Source organism: Borostomias antarcticus, assembly GCF_949987555.1.
Source record: "Borostomias antarcticus genome assembly, chromosome: 6".
In the NCBI taxonomy this organism is placed as follows: Eukaryota; Metazoa; Chordata; class Actinopteri; order Stomiiformes; family Stomiidae; genus Borostomias; species Borostomias antarcticus.
The window spans coordinates 23392680-23411791 of record NC_140239.1 but is presented as its reverse complement, the minus strand read 5'-3'; the positions used below and the strand labels follow the sequence as shown (position 1 = coordinate 23411791).

The 19112-nt window shown below is 41.9% G+C and overlaps 1 protein-coding gene across 1 annotated transcript; it reads left to right on the top strand.

The window, feature by feature from the left end:
* Window positions 1-3563: 3563 nt before the first annotated feature.
* On the top strand, window positions 3564-4652 carry LOC311310566 (B2 bradykinin receptor; the record flags this gene model as incomplete). Its single annotated transcript, XM_084440076.1, has 1 exon — window positions 3564-4652. The coding sequence occupies one exon, from the start codon at window positions 3564-3566 to the stop codon at window positions 4650-4652; it is 1089 nt and encodes a 362-aa protein (XP_084296202.1).
* Window positions 4653-19112: the final 14460 nt, after the last annotated feature.

Below are 19112 nucleotides of genomic sequence, written 5' to 3'. Positions count from 1 at the left end.
TACATGAACCTCAAGCAACACAGCGCCCTCTTGTAATGCTTGCCTTTCAGCACATGATCGATGGAGCCCTTGGCAATAACTCCTCCATCCACGAGTACATCTCCTAGCTCACTCCCCTTGTAGTAATCGTAGCGCTCGTCATCACACACTGTGTATGTTTATTTGTGTGGTTCCATAGGGTTATTGGCTGACACAAGGCAATCTGAGCTGGGACTTTTTCCAACATCTCATTGGCCCCATTGACTTCCATTGTAGCTGGGGGTGCGCCTGCAGAACAACTGTAGCTGGCTCAATGCTGAGGCGATCAGGGAAATGATAGTCTCTGTGTCAGGTTCATGTAAGACAGACCATGAGTAGCCCTGAAGTCCAAAATAGTGGATTTATGCTTTAATTTAACAAATCTCAAACATCACATCTTACCTTTCTGTACGAAAGTTATGTTTCCACTCTACTGATTTCTGGGTCAAAATGATTTCATAATGTCAAACTGTTCAGAATCTGAATCCACATGACTTATGTGAAAGGTTCAAGAGGTTCAGGTTCAAGAGTTAATTTGTCAAGATGGCGCCAGCAGGTATTTTGGATTTTTGGGAGGGAACTGATGGCAATTTTTAAATAAAAGGTCCATAGAACTCAAATCAATCATCAAAACATGTTAGCCAGAGGATGGTCACAAAAGTGATGTTCTAGACCCTACTATAAAGATTGTAATATCTATCTGCTTGTAGTAGTACATCCAGAGGGAGATGGTACAGTATATTGATAATGCATTTGTTAATACATTATTACTACAACACTGCAAGATGTGGGTCACCTGGTTAATATCCTTCTCATCCAAATCCATGCATCCATTCGTCATTCTGTATAGATTAATTCCTTGAATATACAAAACAGGAATGATTGGACAAGATGTCTTAGTAAGACCCTCCACTCTCAAACTCTCATCCACCTCCAAGTCTCCCACTAACTCATCACTGCTGCCCATTTTAATTAAGTCATTCATCTCCGCTGACAGGCTGATCTGCAGATTGTGGTGCAGCTTGCCTCCTTGCATGCTTCTGTGTGACCCGGTTTGAAAAGGGAGAAAATAGTGTGTGAGAGAGAGAGGTGTGAGGTGTAACAGAGAGAGAAAGAAAGAAAGAAAGAAAGAAAGAAAGAAAGAAAGAAAGAAAGAAAGAAAGAAAGAAAGAAAGAAAGAAAGAAAGAAAGAAAGAAAGAAAGAAAGAAAGAAAAAGAGAGGAGTGTGTAACAAAGAGAGAGAAAGAGATAGAAAAGAGAGAGAGAGAAAGAGATGACCGTCTGATCTTGGCATAACAATGGCCCCAGGCACCAGTACCACCAAGAGGCAATGTCCCGACAACACACACACATACATGCACACACACACACACATCCTTTACACACACACACACTCACGTACACACACATGCATGCACGCACGCACACACACACACACACACACACACACACACACACACGCACACACACACACACACACACACACACACAAATACCCCTGCAAATATCTCCTCAGATAAATACACACTGATCACCATGATGGATAGCAAAGAACAACCGGGTGTCACTGTGCTCTCCTCTGTGTAGGGGCTGGGAATTGACAAAGCACACCGTGTCTCTCATTTAGATGACCCCTGGGGAACCAACTGTGGCTAATGTGTGTTCCTGTAACCCTGTGGACAAGTTGATATAGGATTACAGTGTGAATGGGTTACTGCTTCACTCATTCTCCGCTGATTGATTTAGCTATTTCAGCACACAGCAATATCCCAATCAATACCTCACCCAGAGAAATACAGCAGCTTTGTTCCAGGGAGCAGAGCCTGCCTTGGTGCAAAAGAGAGAGAGAGAGGTCTTTGTTGTGTAAAATCTCAAAGAAAAGATCTTACAGATGGTGGTAATCAGACAGACCCAATGCTCCTCAACATACAATACATTATAATAGCTTTTCTCTAAGAACAAGATTGCTGCTAGTAGCAGGCTGTACTTTACAAGATTAGTCTGAACGAGCCTAAAGGCTCCAGGGAATCATAGTGTGAAAGGCCGGTGGATGCCAGAAACATCGACTATAAACCCAACACCAGCGATTATGTAACTTTTGTGTGTGAGAACTTTATGAGACCAATTTATAGTCAAGGGAACATAAACTCCTTACAGCATTCCTATTGCACATAGACAAACAAAAAACAGAACTCTTTCCATTTCTTTCATTTTTCTTTCATCTATTTATTTTATTTCTTAAAATATCTATTGGTCTTATCAAATCTCAGACCGGTTGAGTTAAAGTAGTTAAAGGCATCAAAATCCTACCGCTTGGTGGAAATAAAGGAATTACTAGACAAGCACTTACAGTACCATGTCCCCATAGGCCTTTAAATCAGACATGGGAATTCATTGTAGAGTCAGCGTATATATTTTAATAAGAAGAAGAATATATCACTCAAACCTGGGCCCTTTCATCACTTACAGCAAGTCTAGCACAACACCATTGATATACAACTATTCGATTTGTGAGCTGTCACTGAGGAGAAGATGAATGTGGTCTCTTTTTATATCTACGGAAATAGGATACAGTACCAGAAGTTAGTGGATAACATTTGGATGAGCCAGAAAGAACTATGTGGGGTGAAAAAAGGCAGCGTTCTGCGTTCCCCAGAGTGACGACGTGATGATCTCCGGTCTGCTCATATAAGAGGGTCCACTCTCGCAGAACAAACACTGAGCAAGATCGTCATGATTACACATCTTGGTTAGACCCAGAGCACATCTGACCACAGAGCACCCGGACCTCTGGAGATAAGGTGAGTTGTTTCACGGCCAACTGGCATATTCATTTCATGGAAAAAAATAAATAAGGCAGATGTGGCTGTGATCAACAACCATTTATTTTCTATTTGGACGCCTTGTGAGTGAGTGCAGGCCATATTGGAAATACCATAAGTTACTGAAGAAAAATGTCAAGGGATACTACAAGTGAGATCAAGTTGGAGTAAATCTGAAGTATTTTGATTATTATCACTTTGACATTTAACTGTTGGTGAATTATGTTTGATTTGAGTAAGAACATTACCTAAGGGGTGCTTTTAAAGGGTAAACGTTTTAAAGGGTACACAGAGTTTACTGAATGACCTAGAGAGACTGCCTTCATACTTTGAGTTGCATAACCTTGCTGATGATCAGACAAAAAGTACTTGATTTATCATGGAACTTTTCTGCAGTGAATCAGGGTTTTGGAATGAATAAGAAGCCTTGGCCGGCTTTTGAGACAGTCTTCAGTGATCAACTGTAGTGGTATCTGTTTCCCGTTATCCCACTGGTGAATGTATGATCTGACGCACAGGAATATCCCACACGTCACCTGGTAGAGTCATCCTCTTAGGTTGTTCCTTGACCAACCTTGATCAACCTTTGATCAACCTTTATATCTACTTATGGTTTTCAGGTTCTCCGTTTAGAATCTGCTTAAAAAAAACAGTTTGTGTTGTGTTATTCTTTAAATTGATGGAGATAATCATAGACGGTACATTTTTCTTTGCAGTTTTCTAATGGTTCCGAATGTGACGGAGTGGATGGTCCCCACAGTGGAGCCAGATATGGACCCCTGCGGTAACTACACTGCATTCTGGCGGCTGTTTTCCTCCCTGCAGCCCCCCTATTTGGTGCTGATCTGTGTGGTGGGGGTGATGGGCAACGGCTTGGTCCTCTGTGTCTTCTGCCTGCAAAGGAAGCCCTGCACTGTGGCCGATGTCTATCTGGGGAACTTGGCCACTGCGGACCTGGTCATGGTTTCCTGTCTGCCATTCTGGGCTGACACCATTGCCCGCCAGCACCACTGGATCTTCGGTGAGGTGCTCTGCAAGCTGGTGAACGTGGCCATCTCCATGAACTACTACTGCAGCATGCTGTTCCTGGTGCTGGTCAGTGTGGACCGCTACCTGGCCCTGGTCCGGCCCATGTACCCCAACAGGCTCAGGAGGGCGTCCTGGGCCTGGCACATCTGCCTGGGGATCTGGGTCCTGGGCTTCCTCTTGAGTTTGCCTGTGCTGCTCTTCCGCAAGGTTAGCTACATCCCAGACGCAGGGGTGGACGCCTGCTATCTGGCGTACCCCCACCACTCCTGGAGGATCTCGCACAACGTCTTCAGGAACATCCTGGGCTTCCTGGTCCCAGTGTTAGTGGTGAGCTACTGCAGCTGCCATATTGTGAGGGCCCTGAAGGAGGGTCAAACTAAGTTCGTCCCACGGATGAGATCAGAGAGGAAGGCCACACACCTGGTCCTCGCCGTCCTTCTAGTCTTTCTCATCTGCTGGACTCCCTACCAGATGGTACGCCTCCTGGACACTCTGGATTACCTCCAGCTCACGCCCGGATGCCTCTGGGGTCATATCCTGGACATTAGCCTCCAGCTGTCCAGCTACCTGGCATACACCAACAGCTCAGTCAATCCCTTCCTGTACGTGATTGTGGGGAAACACTTCAGGAGGAGGGCTAAAGAGGTATTTGGGGAAATGTTGTGCCCATGTTTGAGAGACAAGACTTTCCTGACCGTCAACTTTGCCTCCAGCGGTAGGTCCAATGTCACTCAAAGAATATCCAGCAAAATATCTGAAAATCAAACTGTTACGGGACTGTAATGAAAGAGAGTATAGATGTGTTTAAGCCATTCTTCTCCTACTTTATTTATTATAATCATATTTTGTGATATTACTCTTGTAATTGTTTTAAGTGTTCTATAATTGTTGTTGACACAAAAGGAAGTGTAAAAGTGATCAGGGATATCCAGATGACTATTGTCTTTGTAAGAATGTAATTACCGGGGGCCATCTGTTTCATTATTGTCAAGACATTTATCACAGCAAATAGCTAATTTGCCTCTGGTCTACCTCCTTCCCAATGCCATATCTACATGTTTCTAGTCATTCCTTTGTTGCTGTATTGAGAAATACTTGGTCCTATACGAACTCCATTCGGCAATGCACAATCCTGAAGATTTATGTTGTCATAATAATGTATGCACTAAATAACTACTGTCTAATGTTGAATATGAGTCTAAATGTGATCTATGAAGTCTTTCGTTGTCATTGAGCTTCTTCTAACTTTGATGGAGCGGGCTATTATGGGGAATGGTTCTCCTGGTCCAGCATTATGAATCTGACATAATATGCAGTGTGAGCTAACTGAAACACGAAAGGTTAGATTAATGTCCTTTAAAGAGCTCACATAATGTAACCTCAAATTCTAGCTAACTCAGTTGAAAGCCTTTTTCTCAAGGGCAAAGTTGTATTGAAAATTGTCTTCATTGTAAATTTTTTCATAGATAATCTTCTTAATCTAAATACAGTATTTTTCATATAAAAGAGATGATCTTCCAAATGCTGTTTAATGAAGCTATGAATATCCATGCTGCGTGTTGATAGCTCTACTCAGTATGTGTTCTTATGATCTAGGGTAATGTGTTCACTATACCAGGGTTTTGATGCTGATCTATGGAGCTCTCCTTTAATCTCCAGCAGCAATCTACTGTAGCAAGTCAGTTCTCAATAATGTTGGGTGCATCTCCCTCTCTGAGATTCTTAACCAAGGCATTGACCAGTTTCTTAACACATGCCATTATTTGATGAAGAAAGTGAAGTGTCTGAATCTATGATTGGGTTTACATCCCAAGTGATCTAAACAATGGGGGAGAAGAAAACGCTCTTAAAACACTATTGGAATCAAACCTGCTGGAGGTCACCGGCCCCACCGGTATTCTTTGACACAGTTCATGATGCATGCAATGAGTTCTGAAACCAATTACTGTCTTTTTGAGTCTTTGCAGAAACATATTATTGCCTTGCTTGGAGTCAGCTGAAAGCTTTTTAAAAGAGGTCAGAAAGTAATTACCAGAAAGGTGTGACTCCCTGTTGTCCTGCAGACAGGTTGGTACTATATGCACTGCTTGGCTCCCCAGATGGATATGTTCTGCTGTGGGCCAGCAGGGTGAATTGCCTGATTACTATGTGTGGGTATGGTTAGAATTATGTATGACAATGAAGCTATTGTAATAGACTCTAATCGGGGCTCAAGAGTTGTCGACTCAAAGGAATTTGTTTGCATTAACAGGATAGATGGGCTTTAGGTCCACAGACATCTTCTGATTATCATTATTGATGCATGATGATGCATGCATGTTTAGCTGCGACCAGCAGCTCTATAGCTCTCTCTGTCGGTCGGTTGGCCCACAAAAATGTCCATAAAAAATGGGTTGGGCTGCACATGAGCACTGCGCCGCTTCACACACCCGTACGTGGTCGCGGCTATTGAGAATCTGTGTATTTGCATTTCATTGAGTGGATGCTTTTATCCAAAGCAACTTACAATAAGTAGCCTACATTTGTTAAGAGTATGTGAACCGACCATATCCCATTCATCATCAGTGAAGCCTTCTATAAGAACAAGTGACACCAGTAATTACAATGCTAGATCAGAGCACTATTAGTGAGCTGACTGTAGGCTACATCCCAGTTATAGTCAGTAGAGCCTTCTAAGAACAAGAGACACCAGTAGTAATAGAACAAGGAAAAGATTTTGGGGGGTTAGCCCAATGGATATAAACCCAGTTTAGGGATGTGGTTTCCATACACACAGATGTAAGTTAAACTAAGATAGGTATCAGTAAGAAACCATAGGGGATACTGTAGTACGCAGTGGAGAGGTCAGTTGAAGAGGATCCCAAGTGGTCCTTAAGGAGATGGGTCTTGAGCCTCTTGTGAAAGACCAGTAGAGGGGGCTCATTCCACCATCTCAGCGCAATTTCGTCAATGGTAAGATGATGTACATCTATCAGGCTGTGGTTGGGTTGCTGTCATCTTTCACAGGTCCAATGTGAAGCAGGAGTTGTTGCTCCTGTGATCCTCTAGGGCTACATGTCAGCCACGCATCTAATGATGTTTGAGATGCTGCCACTGTCCTGTCATTAGACATAGTGTGCATCTGGAATAACACCAACATTAAGTAATCGATAAAGGGGCTTGCTGTGCTCGGAAGCTATGGGATTTAGCTTACACATTTTGTAGAATCATACACATAATACAGTACCAATGTTATGCTATTGCAAGGCCTATTTTTGGATGTGGTGATTCACATTAGAAACAGTTGAGAAATCAGCCACCAGAGAGCAGTACCTCACCACAGTTCATTCTGACTGAGGAAGGCAAAGGCCCAGATCTGACATTGATGACTGGACTGTCTTGACATATATCAGTGTCATGTAACAGTGTCATGCATGTTGTACAATGTAAAATGAGATCATATACATTTAACACATTGCATTTATTCTCAGGAAAACTGTAATTAACTGCAATAACATAATCTGGTCAAATGGAGTCTTATGAGTTCTCCAAATGTAATTTTGCATTAATGGAGTTTTCTTTTTCCATCAATGTCATCCATTTAGGTACACTGGCACATCTGGGGACCTGCAGTAACTGACCACAATAGGGCTAGACTCATGAATCAATCTCTGAAGTCAGTTTCTGGGGGCTGCACGTAGCTCGGGAGGTAGAGCGGCTGACTGGGCAACGGAAGGTCTCCGGTTCGATCCCAGCTCCCGGCTGCGTGCTGATGTGCCCCTGAGGAAGACACTGAACCCCAAATAGCTGGCACATTGCGTTACACCGCCGTCTCACAGCAAGAACATCCTGGGCTGTCTGTGTGGAGTTCGCATGTTCTCCCTGTGCTCACTCGTTCCCTCCACATAGAACCCCAAAATGAAAAACATGCAGAAGAACAGATGCCCTGGAGAAGGACAGCTTGGATGTGACAAATGCAGAGGATAAATTCCACCAGTGACTACACATGCATCTGTCCCAATGCATGTGTTTGTGTCAACTCACGTGTGTGTTGTGTGTAGTTGCTATGTGGCGAATATACAAGGTCCAGTAATTAAACACTGCACTCAAAAGTCTGGTATCGCAAGACAGTAGGCCTAGGGCATAGGCTACAGTCAACAGTCAAATTTCACCCTGGGAAAGTCTTATCTTATCTTCTGGGTTTCTATTGAAAGGCTTTAGATAGCAAACAATGCCCTCTGGTGGTTCATTGTGCATATAATGAAACAATGAATAATTTTCTGACACGTAGGCTATGCAATATTTTCATATTCCACTAATAGAGCATTCCCATATTTAAATATAACTTTAAACTGATAACTACTGTATTCATTTGTGAATACTGCATCTGTCAACAGGTTTGCTGCAATGCTGTGTCTGTCTGACCAAAGCAATGTTCAGCAGTCTGACGGTGCTGGACTCAGACATTGGCACAAGGCTGCTCCGAGACTTTGTATGCCTGTTGCCTTGGTGACAATAGCCCAGCCGGCCCAGCACATCACAAACACATTCCCCAAGCTGTGAAACAGACTGATCCATTCACAGCTGCTGTCTGGCTAGTCTTAGGTATGTCTCCTCCCAGAGTAAACAAGATAAGTCACATCAAATCCCCTTCTTTTGAGTTATTTTCTGAGAATATGCATTCATCGTTTTAGGACTTAAGAAGCTATACAGTATCTAGGGGTTTATATTTATTGTGTTGGAAGCCTAGGGCGAATCTCTTAGTTGCTCCATCATTTTGGTTCTGTGGTTACATTGTGCTACACTTCCCATCTTATTACTTCAAATTATACCTATTATCATAATTTTCTTAAATAGAAGTGCATAAATGCAAACCACACATTGTATTTGCATAATACATCTGTATTCAGACACAAGGCCTATATCCAGTGGTGCACTTTACTCAAACAAACACAAAGTTGACACAAACACATACTCTCTGACAAAATCCCCATAATTTGTTTAGAGCTACATATTTTGACAGTTACCTCCACTGTTAGCCCTTGCTGTAAAAACTACTGTTAATTACTTTAAAATGCCCCAATTAAATACCTTAATTAAAGCAGGTCTGAAAACCGGCCTCTTCAAAAAGGCCTTTGTTAAAATTGTGTTGTGCTTTTTTCTGTAGTGTTTTTGTTGTGTTATGCTTTTAAACCTGTAGCACTCTAGATTTTCACTGTAGATTTTCAAATGAAAAGTAAATTATAAATAACTTATTATTATTATTATTATTATTATTATTATTATTATTATATACATCAATTATATGCTATAGCATGACACTGTGAGCTTTAAGTAAAGTGCCAGCAATTGTTTCATACTATAACACAATTATGAGGTCATATGAGCAGTATTTGTTGGCTGTAAGTAAAGTGTAGGAGAAAACATTCATAATTGTGTTATAGTATGATAATGTACAATTGCTAATAACCTTATTCAGTTCTGTCACTTTGCTTAAAGATCACAAAGTCATGCTATAGTGTATTATTGACTGTTTTTTCATTAATGCGCTGGTGTAGTGGGTCCTCTCCTTTTTTCCCTCATCTCTGGGCTCTGTCATTCGCTCGCATGGCTTCTCCTATCACTGCTATGCCGATGACACCCAACTGGTCCTGTCATTTCCCCCTTCTGATACACAAGTGGAGACACGCATAGCTGGGTGCTTGGCTGACATCTCAGAGTGGATGACGACACATCACCTCAAGCTCAATCTGAACAAGACTGAGCTGCTTTTCCTCCCGGGAAAGGGCTGCCCGCACCGGGACCTGGCCATCACCATTGAAGACACAGTGGTGACACCGTCTCGGACTGCGAGGAATCTGGGTGTGACTCTGGATGACCAACTGTCGTTCTCCGCACATATCACATCCGTCACACGCTCCTGCAGATTCATGCTTGAGGAGGAGGATTCACCCTTACTGATGAAACAGCGCCAAACCCCTGGAACTTGTCCAGAAAGCTGCTGCTCGCCTGGTGTTCAACCACCCCAAGTTCTCCCACACAACTTCCCTTCTCCGTTCCCTACACTGGCTCCTGTAGTGGCTCGCATCCAGTTTAAAACTCTGGTGCTAGCCTACAGGGCAATGAAAGGAACAGCCCCCTCCTACAGTGGCGGACTGGGGACTGGGATCAACCAGGCCAGGTCCAGCCTGGCTTATGTGTGTTGGCTGGCTTGTTTCTGTGTGGGACTGGTAGGACGGTAATGTCTGATAAATAAAGATGGGTCTTGTCACCTGGACACATCAGTTCCAATGCTTCCAATGCTAATCCAGCACAATAAGAGCGGGATAGCCAGTTAGCTCATGGGCTCACAACAACTAGCAGCAGCTTCCATAACATTAATGGTAGCGGTCAGTGGCTAAAGCAGTTACACTGATGATAACATAAAGTCATCCCCACCAGGAACCCCGGTCTCCTGGGTGGGAGTCCAATGCTCTCACCACTACTCTACTTGTGCAGTGGAGATCGGCGGGTGGGTTTTGGTGTCCTTCTTCCAGTCCCTAGTGTGGGTTGGGGTTAGAATATGGGTTGGGGTTGGGACAGGATCTTATCTATAAGGCAAGGGGTAAAGGTTGGAGTGAAAGGATGAACATGTGGAGGTTTGGGTTATAGTCCCATAAAGTCATCCCCACCGGGTCTTCAACCCCAGTCTCCAGGGTAGGAGTCCAATGCTCTCACCACTACTCTACTTGTGCAGTGGAGATCGGCGGGTTGATTTTGGTGTCCTCTTGATTTTGGTGTGCTGGGACTACTGCCTCTTGTGGTGCCAACAGAGAAATGCAGGCCAACATTGTCCGCAGTAACGGAGGGAGGGAGTGATAACCGGACGAACGCTATACTAGGTGCGCTGGCTTAAAGCCACGCACAAAAAAGCATCAATACATTAAGCTAATTTCTCCATCACCACCTAAAGCTGTGCCAGTCAACAGTCAGTCTAATCACTGAAAATAAACCACATAGGCGTAGAGCGACTGGTGCATCACATCCTATACAAAAATGTATTACTATAGGATTTGAAGTGTCCTACTCCTATTATTAATTAGTAATGAGGACTGTCTGTCTATAATGCAGTAGCGTACCGTGGGGTCTTGCACAGGGTCTTCTCTGACATTGTCTTCTCTGACATCTCTCTCTCTCTTTCTCTCTCTCTCTCTCTCTCAGACACACACACACACACACACATGCTGACACACACGCACACACTCATACACACACACACATACACACACACACACACACACACACACACACACACACACACACACACACACACATAGGCAGTGACTGAGTCCACCACCATACAACAATGCAACCTTATCTAGTTCCAGTGGAGGACATGGTAGGTAGACAGTGTCCAACACCACAATACACACAACACACCCTCCAGACTCACCTGTTATGATAAGTATTAATGTAAAATGAATCAAGCATGTATGGTAGATGTGGTGTTTTAGGCTGCTTTGTGCACTCACTTCAATTTAAATCAATACAGAGTGGATTTGGAGGGTGACTTGATTTCCTAGGAGGTCTATTTTTAAATGGGGTGACCACACCCCTTCACTTGAAACACAGTTAGCTGAGAGGACAATAATGTTACATGGCACGTCACAATATCAGATTATGCCCAACCTTATAGATCCAAGATAATTGTCCTCACTAATTGAATTCCCTATATCAAAGATATGGCCTGGGCAGACCTCCGGACTCTGATAAAGGAGCAGTGCACTATAATCCAGTCCACATAAACATTATCAGTCCTGACATTGAATCTTGTCTTCTGGGGGAAAGATTATGAATGAGATGGTCTGTTAAATTATCCATTACAGTTTGTCATAGCATCCCTTTATGTGTTAGGGTCTGTGATTCTAGATTCAGGGTTCTGAGCAATATGGGCTACAGTGGTTGCCTGGCAGTCCTTCAGAGTAAACAGGAGTTAAATGATTCATAAATACCTGAAATATTTATAATATTCTAGTGTACCTTCCCGCAGAAAATTGTTCCAGAATATTTGGGTTTGGTAACAGAATAAGGACCTCATCCAATACGTTTTACCAAAAATATTCCAAAAATGGATGACATGGATTTCATCCATGTCATATTTAGCATATAAGTTAAGTTACAGCAGTTACAGTTCAGAACTCATAACAGCGTCTGTCTCTGTCCTCTAAGTGATTTTGGCAAGTAGTTATCTTTCATCCTTTCCCCGTACCTGTTCTTCTGCAGACCTGATCCCTTGGGCTCCCCATCATTGTTCCTTTGGTCCCCCCCCTCCCCCCGTTCCTAAACCATCATTTTAAATTAATGATAAATCCAAATAGTGTAACGACCCCGGAAGTGGGGCCTTCACAAAAAGTCATAGCTCAACAAAAAGTTCCATGGAGGAATGAGGAGATAAATCAACTTAAAAGAGCATGCAGAAGAGCTGTGTGCACATGGAGGAAGACCAAGCTACAGGTCCAAACACCATATTCTTAAAGAGCATCTTTACTCTTTTAATAAGGCCATAAGAAATGCTAGAGGAGATCACTTCTCAAAATTGATTTCTAGAAATCAAAACAATTCCAGGGTGCTTTTCTCAACGATTGACAACCTCTTAAATCCCACCCCATACACCTGTCAACATGTCCTCTACCTCCAAGTGTGAGGAATTTGTGTAGCATATTTTAGAGACAAGATAATGGACATTAAGATGAATATCACCCAGTCAAGACCACATGTTTTGCTTGATGACCCTCTTCCTCCACGAAGCAGTGGTTGACACAGAGATGTTGAGCAAAGTGGTGTCACAACTTAAGTTGTCTACCTCCCCCCTAGATCTTATTCCCACCAAGTTCTTCAAGTTATTTCTGTACCTGTGGACACTTTATCTACTGTTAATTGTTCCCTCAGTACTGGCGTTTTTCCATCAGCACTTGCCCTGGTAAAACCCATTCTGAAGAAAAACAACTGACTCCTCAGTCTTCCGTAATTTTAGACCAATCTCCAACCTCCCCTTTTGAAGTAAAATTCTAGAAGGAATTGTACTCAAACAGCTAAATGATTTTCTAGCTGCAAATTGTATCCTGGATATTTTTCAGTCAGGTTTTTACCCTCATCATAGCACAGAGACAAGGTCAAGGTTGTCAATTACCTCAGAATCAATTCTGACTCGAAAAAGCTCACTGTCGTTGTCCTCTTGGACCTGACACGGTAGATCATAATTTTCTTGTTAGAAGACTTGAGAACTGGGTCGGCCTCTCCGGTCCAGTCCTTGACTGGTTCAGGACTTATTTAACTGGGTTGAGCTTCCCAGAGGCATCGTAGCGCTATGATGAACGCCGTAGCTTACGATGAATGTAGCGCTACGATGCCTCTGGGAAACTCAGCCCTGGCCAGGAGTCTTTCATCACCCTTGGTGACCACCACATCTCAAAAACATGACAGAGATGACATGGGGTTCCACAGGGATCAATTCTATGGCCTTTACTTTTCATTCTGTACATGTTACCCCTACGCGATGTCATGAAAAGGAACAACATTAGCTATGCTGATGACATCCAGCTCTACATTTCTGTGACACCCCTTGACTACAGCCAGGCCCGTGCAAAGTAATGACAGGGCCCCAGAAAAAGTCCAGTGAACCTGCTTCACTCAAACCAATGTGCTCTCAAACAGATAGACTTACGCTGTGTTAAGGGCTAGATAAGCACACATGATGTGCAGGCACGCACACCCGTACACTCTCTCTCTCTCTCTCTCTCACACACACACACACACACACACAAACCCTTACAACCAGGTCAACAAAGATCTGCTACACTCAAAACACAATGCTTAGATGTAGAAAGTATTTTCCTACCTTATTGCTTCTTCCTCTTTGCCTCAGGCTCTTACAGCAACATCCTCCTGGTCTTCCTGGATGCAAAGTCCTTTATAATGTCTTTAAAGTCAATCTTCTGAGCCAGTTCGCACTCAACGGAGAGTATTGGCAGGTTATTGAGCCTCTCCTGACTCATTGTGGAGCGAATATAATTCTTTATTATTTTTAATTTGCTGAATGATCTCTCTCCTCCTTACGGAAGAGCATAAGTGCCAACAGCAGAGTTTTTTTTTTTTTTAAAGCTTCTGAGTTTAAAGTCAGAAATTCTGACTTTTTTCTCAGAAGTTATTTCTGACTTTTTTCTCAGAAATTCTGACTTTAATCTCAGAAATTCTGACTTTAATCTCAGAAGTTATTTCAGACTTTTTTCTCAGAAATTCATTCTGACTTTAAAGTCAGAAATTCTGACTTTTTTTCTCAGAAATTCTGACTTTAATCTCAGAAATTCTGACTTAAATCTCAGAAGTTATTTCAGACTTTTTTCTCAGAAATTCTGACTTTAAAGCCAGAAATTCTGACTTTAAACTCAGAAGCTTAAAAAAATAATGAACTCAGTTGTTGGCCCTAATGCTCTTCCGTACCTCCTGCTACACTTATAGGTAGTGTGCAAAATATCCGCAGCGCAATGCAGATGTCACCATAAATGCTCTAGCTAGCTCTTCTACTTCTTGGCAGTTAACGTTACCCTGGCTCTTCTGCGCTAATACAAAAATGTTTGTAAGAACATTTTGTTTATTCAGGTCCAGTGCCCTCGATTGCTCCCTGTGTTTTTTCTCCTTCCTTTTCTGCGATCCAGATTTATGTGTAGGTCCCGGCGTAGCTAATTCCTAACAAAACAACTAAATTACCTGGCTAGTTAAAGTGGATATTCACCAGTAGTTTTTTTTCTTGAACAAAGCACTTCACACATGACGTTGCACACAATTGGACTTAGGCTATACCATTTTGGGGGAGGGGTGGGGGTAATTTGGTAATATGCTACATTTTATCAAAGCAACGAACCACATTTGGGTAAAATATAGTTTTGTTCTAGTAAGTGATTATTTAATTTAAAAAAATAAAAACAGAAAAATATTTTTTTTTCTGATTCATGGGCCCCCCCAAAGCATTACCCTTTATCCCCCCTTATGCACGGGCCTGACTACAGCTCAGTTAACCATTTGATAGAAGGTATTGACATAAATGTGTTAACTTCCTCCAGTTAAACCAGGAAAAAACTGAAGTAGTGATCATAGGTGAAAAAGGTGAAAGAGAGAGACTATCAGTGCACTTAAAAATACTGACGCTGAATACGAAATGCCAAGCCAGAAACCTAGGTTTCATGCTGAACTCTTATCTTAACTTTGAGGCCCATATAAAAAATGACCTGAGAAACGCTGCCAAGGTGAAATCTTTCCTATCCCAGACACTGAAAGACTAATGCATGCTTTTATTACTGGCAGATTGGATTATTGTAACGCTTTCCTGTCTGGCCTACCAAAAAAGCAATTAGTCAACTCCAACTGATTCAAATGCTGCAGCACATGTTCTTAGGATGGTTCACATCACACCAGTTTTAAAATCACTACACTGGTTACCTGACAGTTTTAGAATAGATTTAAAGACTATTTTATAAGTCTATAAATCCATACACAATCATACATGTAAGACATGCTTTTAAAATATAGGCTACACCTACTAGGCCATTCAGGTCCTCTTTCACTGAGCTTTTAATGGTTCCTACAGCCAGGACTAAGAGGCACGCTGAGGCAGCCTTCTTCTTCTTATGCCCCCAACCTTTGGAATACCCTGCCTGAGAATGTCTGAGAATGCGTTAACTTTTAAGCAAGATCTTAAAACATAATTTTTTTATATTGTTTTTACCAATAGATGTACAGTAGCCTACTTAAGTTAATATCTTGAACTGCTCTTACGTTTTATTCTCTATTCTTTTCTTTAAAATGTCATTGTTTATTTTAAATCCATTCTCATTGTGTTTACATGATTTATGTTTTTATCCATCTCCTTTTTATTTAAAGCACTATGTGCTAAACTGATTTGTATGATTAGTGCTATTGAAATAAAACACTTCCTAAACCTACTCCAATCTGGCTGCCTTTGCTGTTTTCACCCTCATCATAGCACAGAGACACGGTCAAGTTTGTCAATTACCTCAGAATCAATTCTGACTCGAAAAATCTCACTGTCCTTGTCCTCTTGGACCTGACACGGTAGATCATAATTTTCTTGTTAGAAGACTTGAGAACTGGGTCGGCCTCTCCGGTCCAGTCCTTGACTGGTTCAGCATTTATTTAACTTAATTATTCAAGGGGAAATTCATTTTCACAGGACTGCAGCACAATACATTTAACAATGAACATTTTACATAGACATCGTAGGTGGACATTACATAGACATTGACAGTGCAGTACAGTAACAGACACCACCGCCCATGGACAGACACTACAAAGTTACACCCATCACCATCGCCATTGAACAGACCTTGTTCAGCGTGGTCTGCTGTTCAAGGCAGCAATTGCTGTAGGGATCAGGCACTTGCTCTTGAGTTCCTCCTCTGGCTAAGTGTTCAGCAAACAAATTGCGATGGACCTGTGATACTGTAGCCTCCATTGACTCACTAAAGGAGAGTGCGTATAGCCTACATCACATCACACTGTGTGTGTGTGTGTGTGTGTGTGTGTGTGTGTGTGTGTGTGTGTGTGTGTGTGTGTGTGTGTGTGTGTGTGTGTCTGTATTTACACACATCAAGTCTTCATATAGATTCACAGACCCACATCACACTGTGTTGTCAAAACTATTTACAGTATAAGGATTCAATCATTCTCTCATGATCTCTCATTTATCTGTTGGACCAAGACGCGGCTAATACAGCTACAGCTTTTTCTATGGCATTAAATCAGTGTTGTATTGGGAACGGTGAGGTATGATGACGTCACGTCAGGTATTGAAAGCCTGTAAATAAACTGTTGAGCGGGATGTTTTGGGGGTGGGGGATTAGAGACAGGAAATCCAAAGCGCCCAATTGGTGGAGATTAAGATGAGGTGATGTTACACAGGCGGCGGTTTCCATGGCAACCACACCACTTCAAGCTTTGTGTGATTTGCGATATGTCTACTGCTGAATGTGTGTGTGTGTGTGTGTGTGTGTGTGTGTGTGTCTGTGTGTGTGTGTGTGTGTGTGTGTGTGTGTGTGTGTGTGTGTGTGTGTGTGTGTGTGTGTGTGTGTGTGTGTGTGTGTGTGTGAGTCCACTTGCCTGTGTGACCACTATCCGTGCTGCTTTGCTATCAAACATGATGTGTCTTGTGATCAGTCTTCTCTCATCACCCCGAAGCAGCACATCAGCATGTAACAGAATCCTCATCACGACAGATTCCCCTCTGTTAAGGTCAGTCAGTGTGCATTTCACTTCTATAGCTTCACTCATCTGGCACTGAGATAATAATGTAATTTCTCATAGAAACCTGTCTCTTAACTGATTCACCCTCTATGGACAAACTTTGCATTGATGTTGTTTAACATGCTGTTTTTGAATTTTATGTTTTTGTTTTTGTACTGCTCTTTGCACAGGTCATCATTATAAATAAGAAACTGTTCTTGATATTGTGTGTATGAGGTGATTCTAGGGAAGATGGCACAAGCTACTCCTTATGTTAGGCTGACTATTACACAGGTCTCCAAAAAAGAAAAAAAATATTCAAGCAATCAAGACACATTTCATGAATGAAAAATAAATAAAAATGTGAACATTCATGCTAATATTTCCATAGATAAAAAGTTATCTGCTCTCGCATTCATCTTTTTGTATTGTTTTGAGGTTGGAGCGTCAGGCTGAACTCAAACGCACGTTCCAGCAAAAGAAAACTCCCTCTGAGTGTTAAGAGGCTCCAAGACACAAAGTGCAAATCCTTCTAAAACTGATAGGTGGGAGTATTGTGATGAAGATACAGCTACACCTCCTCTTCAACAGTTAATTCCAATTTACTCGGGTGTCAATACCACAGGCAGGGAACAGCGTCCATAAGCCTTTGAATGGCTCAAACAGCTGCCATGTCTGATATCGGAGCAATGTTTGTTGTCGAGGTGTCCTTGCAGAGAAAGCAGTGAACAATCTATCCAACACTGGCACTCAGCCCATTCAATTAACTTATCATTGATAGGTTTCTTCACTGGCCTATGTCCAGAACGAAATATAGCATGAAAACACTTATAGATTATTGTCTTGCATCTGCTGGTGAGCAGATGAAAGTCGCTATCCTCAAGCTATTTTACTTCCTTATGTAACAATTCAGTCTTTCTTCTCTTCTTCTCGGTTTTTAATGACAAATCCCACCCTCACACTAACAGAGGGTGTTGATCTGTTTGAAGGGAGTGTGGTGTCAGGAAGATGGTGATACAGTTCTGTGGAATACAGAATCTCTAGGGCGTTTAAGAGACAGACACTCGAAAGAAAGAAGACCAGGGAGGCGGACCGTTTAGGTGCCAGTGAAATCATTACCAGGGAGTTTGAAAGTGATCCTCTGGCAAGATGAAATCCTCTGACAAATCCAGCAGAGACATGGAGAAATAGAGATGTGGTACACAGAACAAACGAAAGAAGCACTTCATTCAGTGATCTTTATTTCCAAAAGGCACTCACTACATTTAATGTAATGGTTGCACAAGTAATGCTGAGAACAACGTCCAAATACAGAGCATGTGCTGCCTATGCTATCTCAACATGGGCACTTAAAAAATGTTTAGCGTTGTCCTGTGAAGCATATGGTGGTACAATCAATACCGTATACCATGAGAATATATTTAGCAATATAGCATGCTTTTTGTTTCAAGTCTTAAAGTTTTCTTTTTTAAGCTTTGAATTAGTATTACTTTGTAGCGTTTTCATTACGAACATTGAGAGTCCTTTGCTGCATTCACACTATGCTAGTGCCACATCCTTACTAATGCAAACAAAAGACACACAATGACAGTGTTGATATGTGACATTTTTGGACAACTTACACATGTAAAGTTAGTGTGTTTGTGTATTTGTGAGAAACAAAGAGACAGAGGTTATGTCATTCAACTCTTAGGTTTGTACTAACATTACAGTCCATGAAGACAAACTAGACACACAATATGTTTTCAAAGTAGTTTCAAAACCCTCTGGTATGGAAATGTGAATTTGCAGTACGTTATACAAGTTACATGGTACACTTTTAAGTCAAGTATAGCAAAGATGTCAGCTTAAACAGTCTTTATTCAAGCTAATCAAAATGTTTAGAACTTATGTCCACTCGCAAAATCTTAAATTTGCAACCCCAAATTTGATCATACCTTATAAATGTCATTTTCGAAATAAATAGGATATTTCCCCTCCTTGCATTAT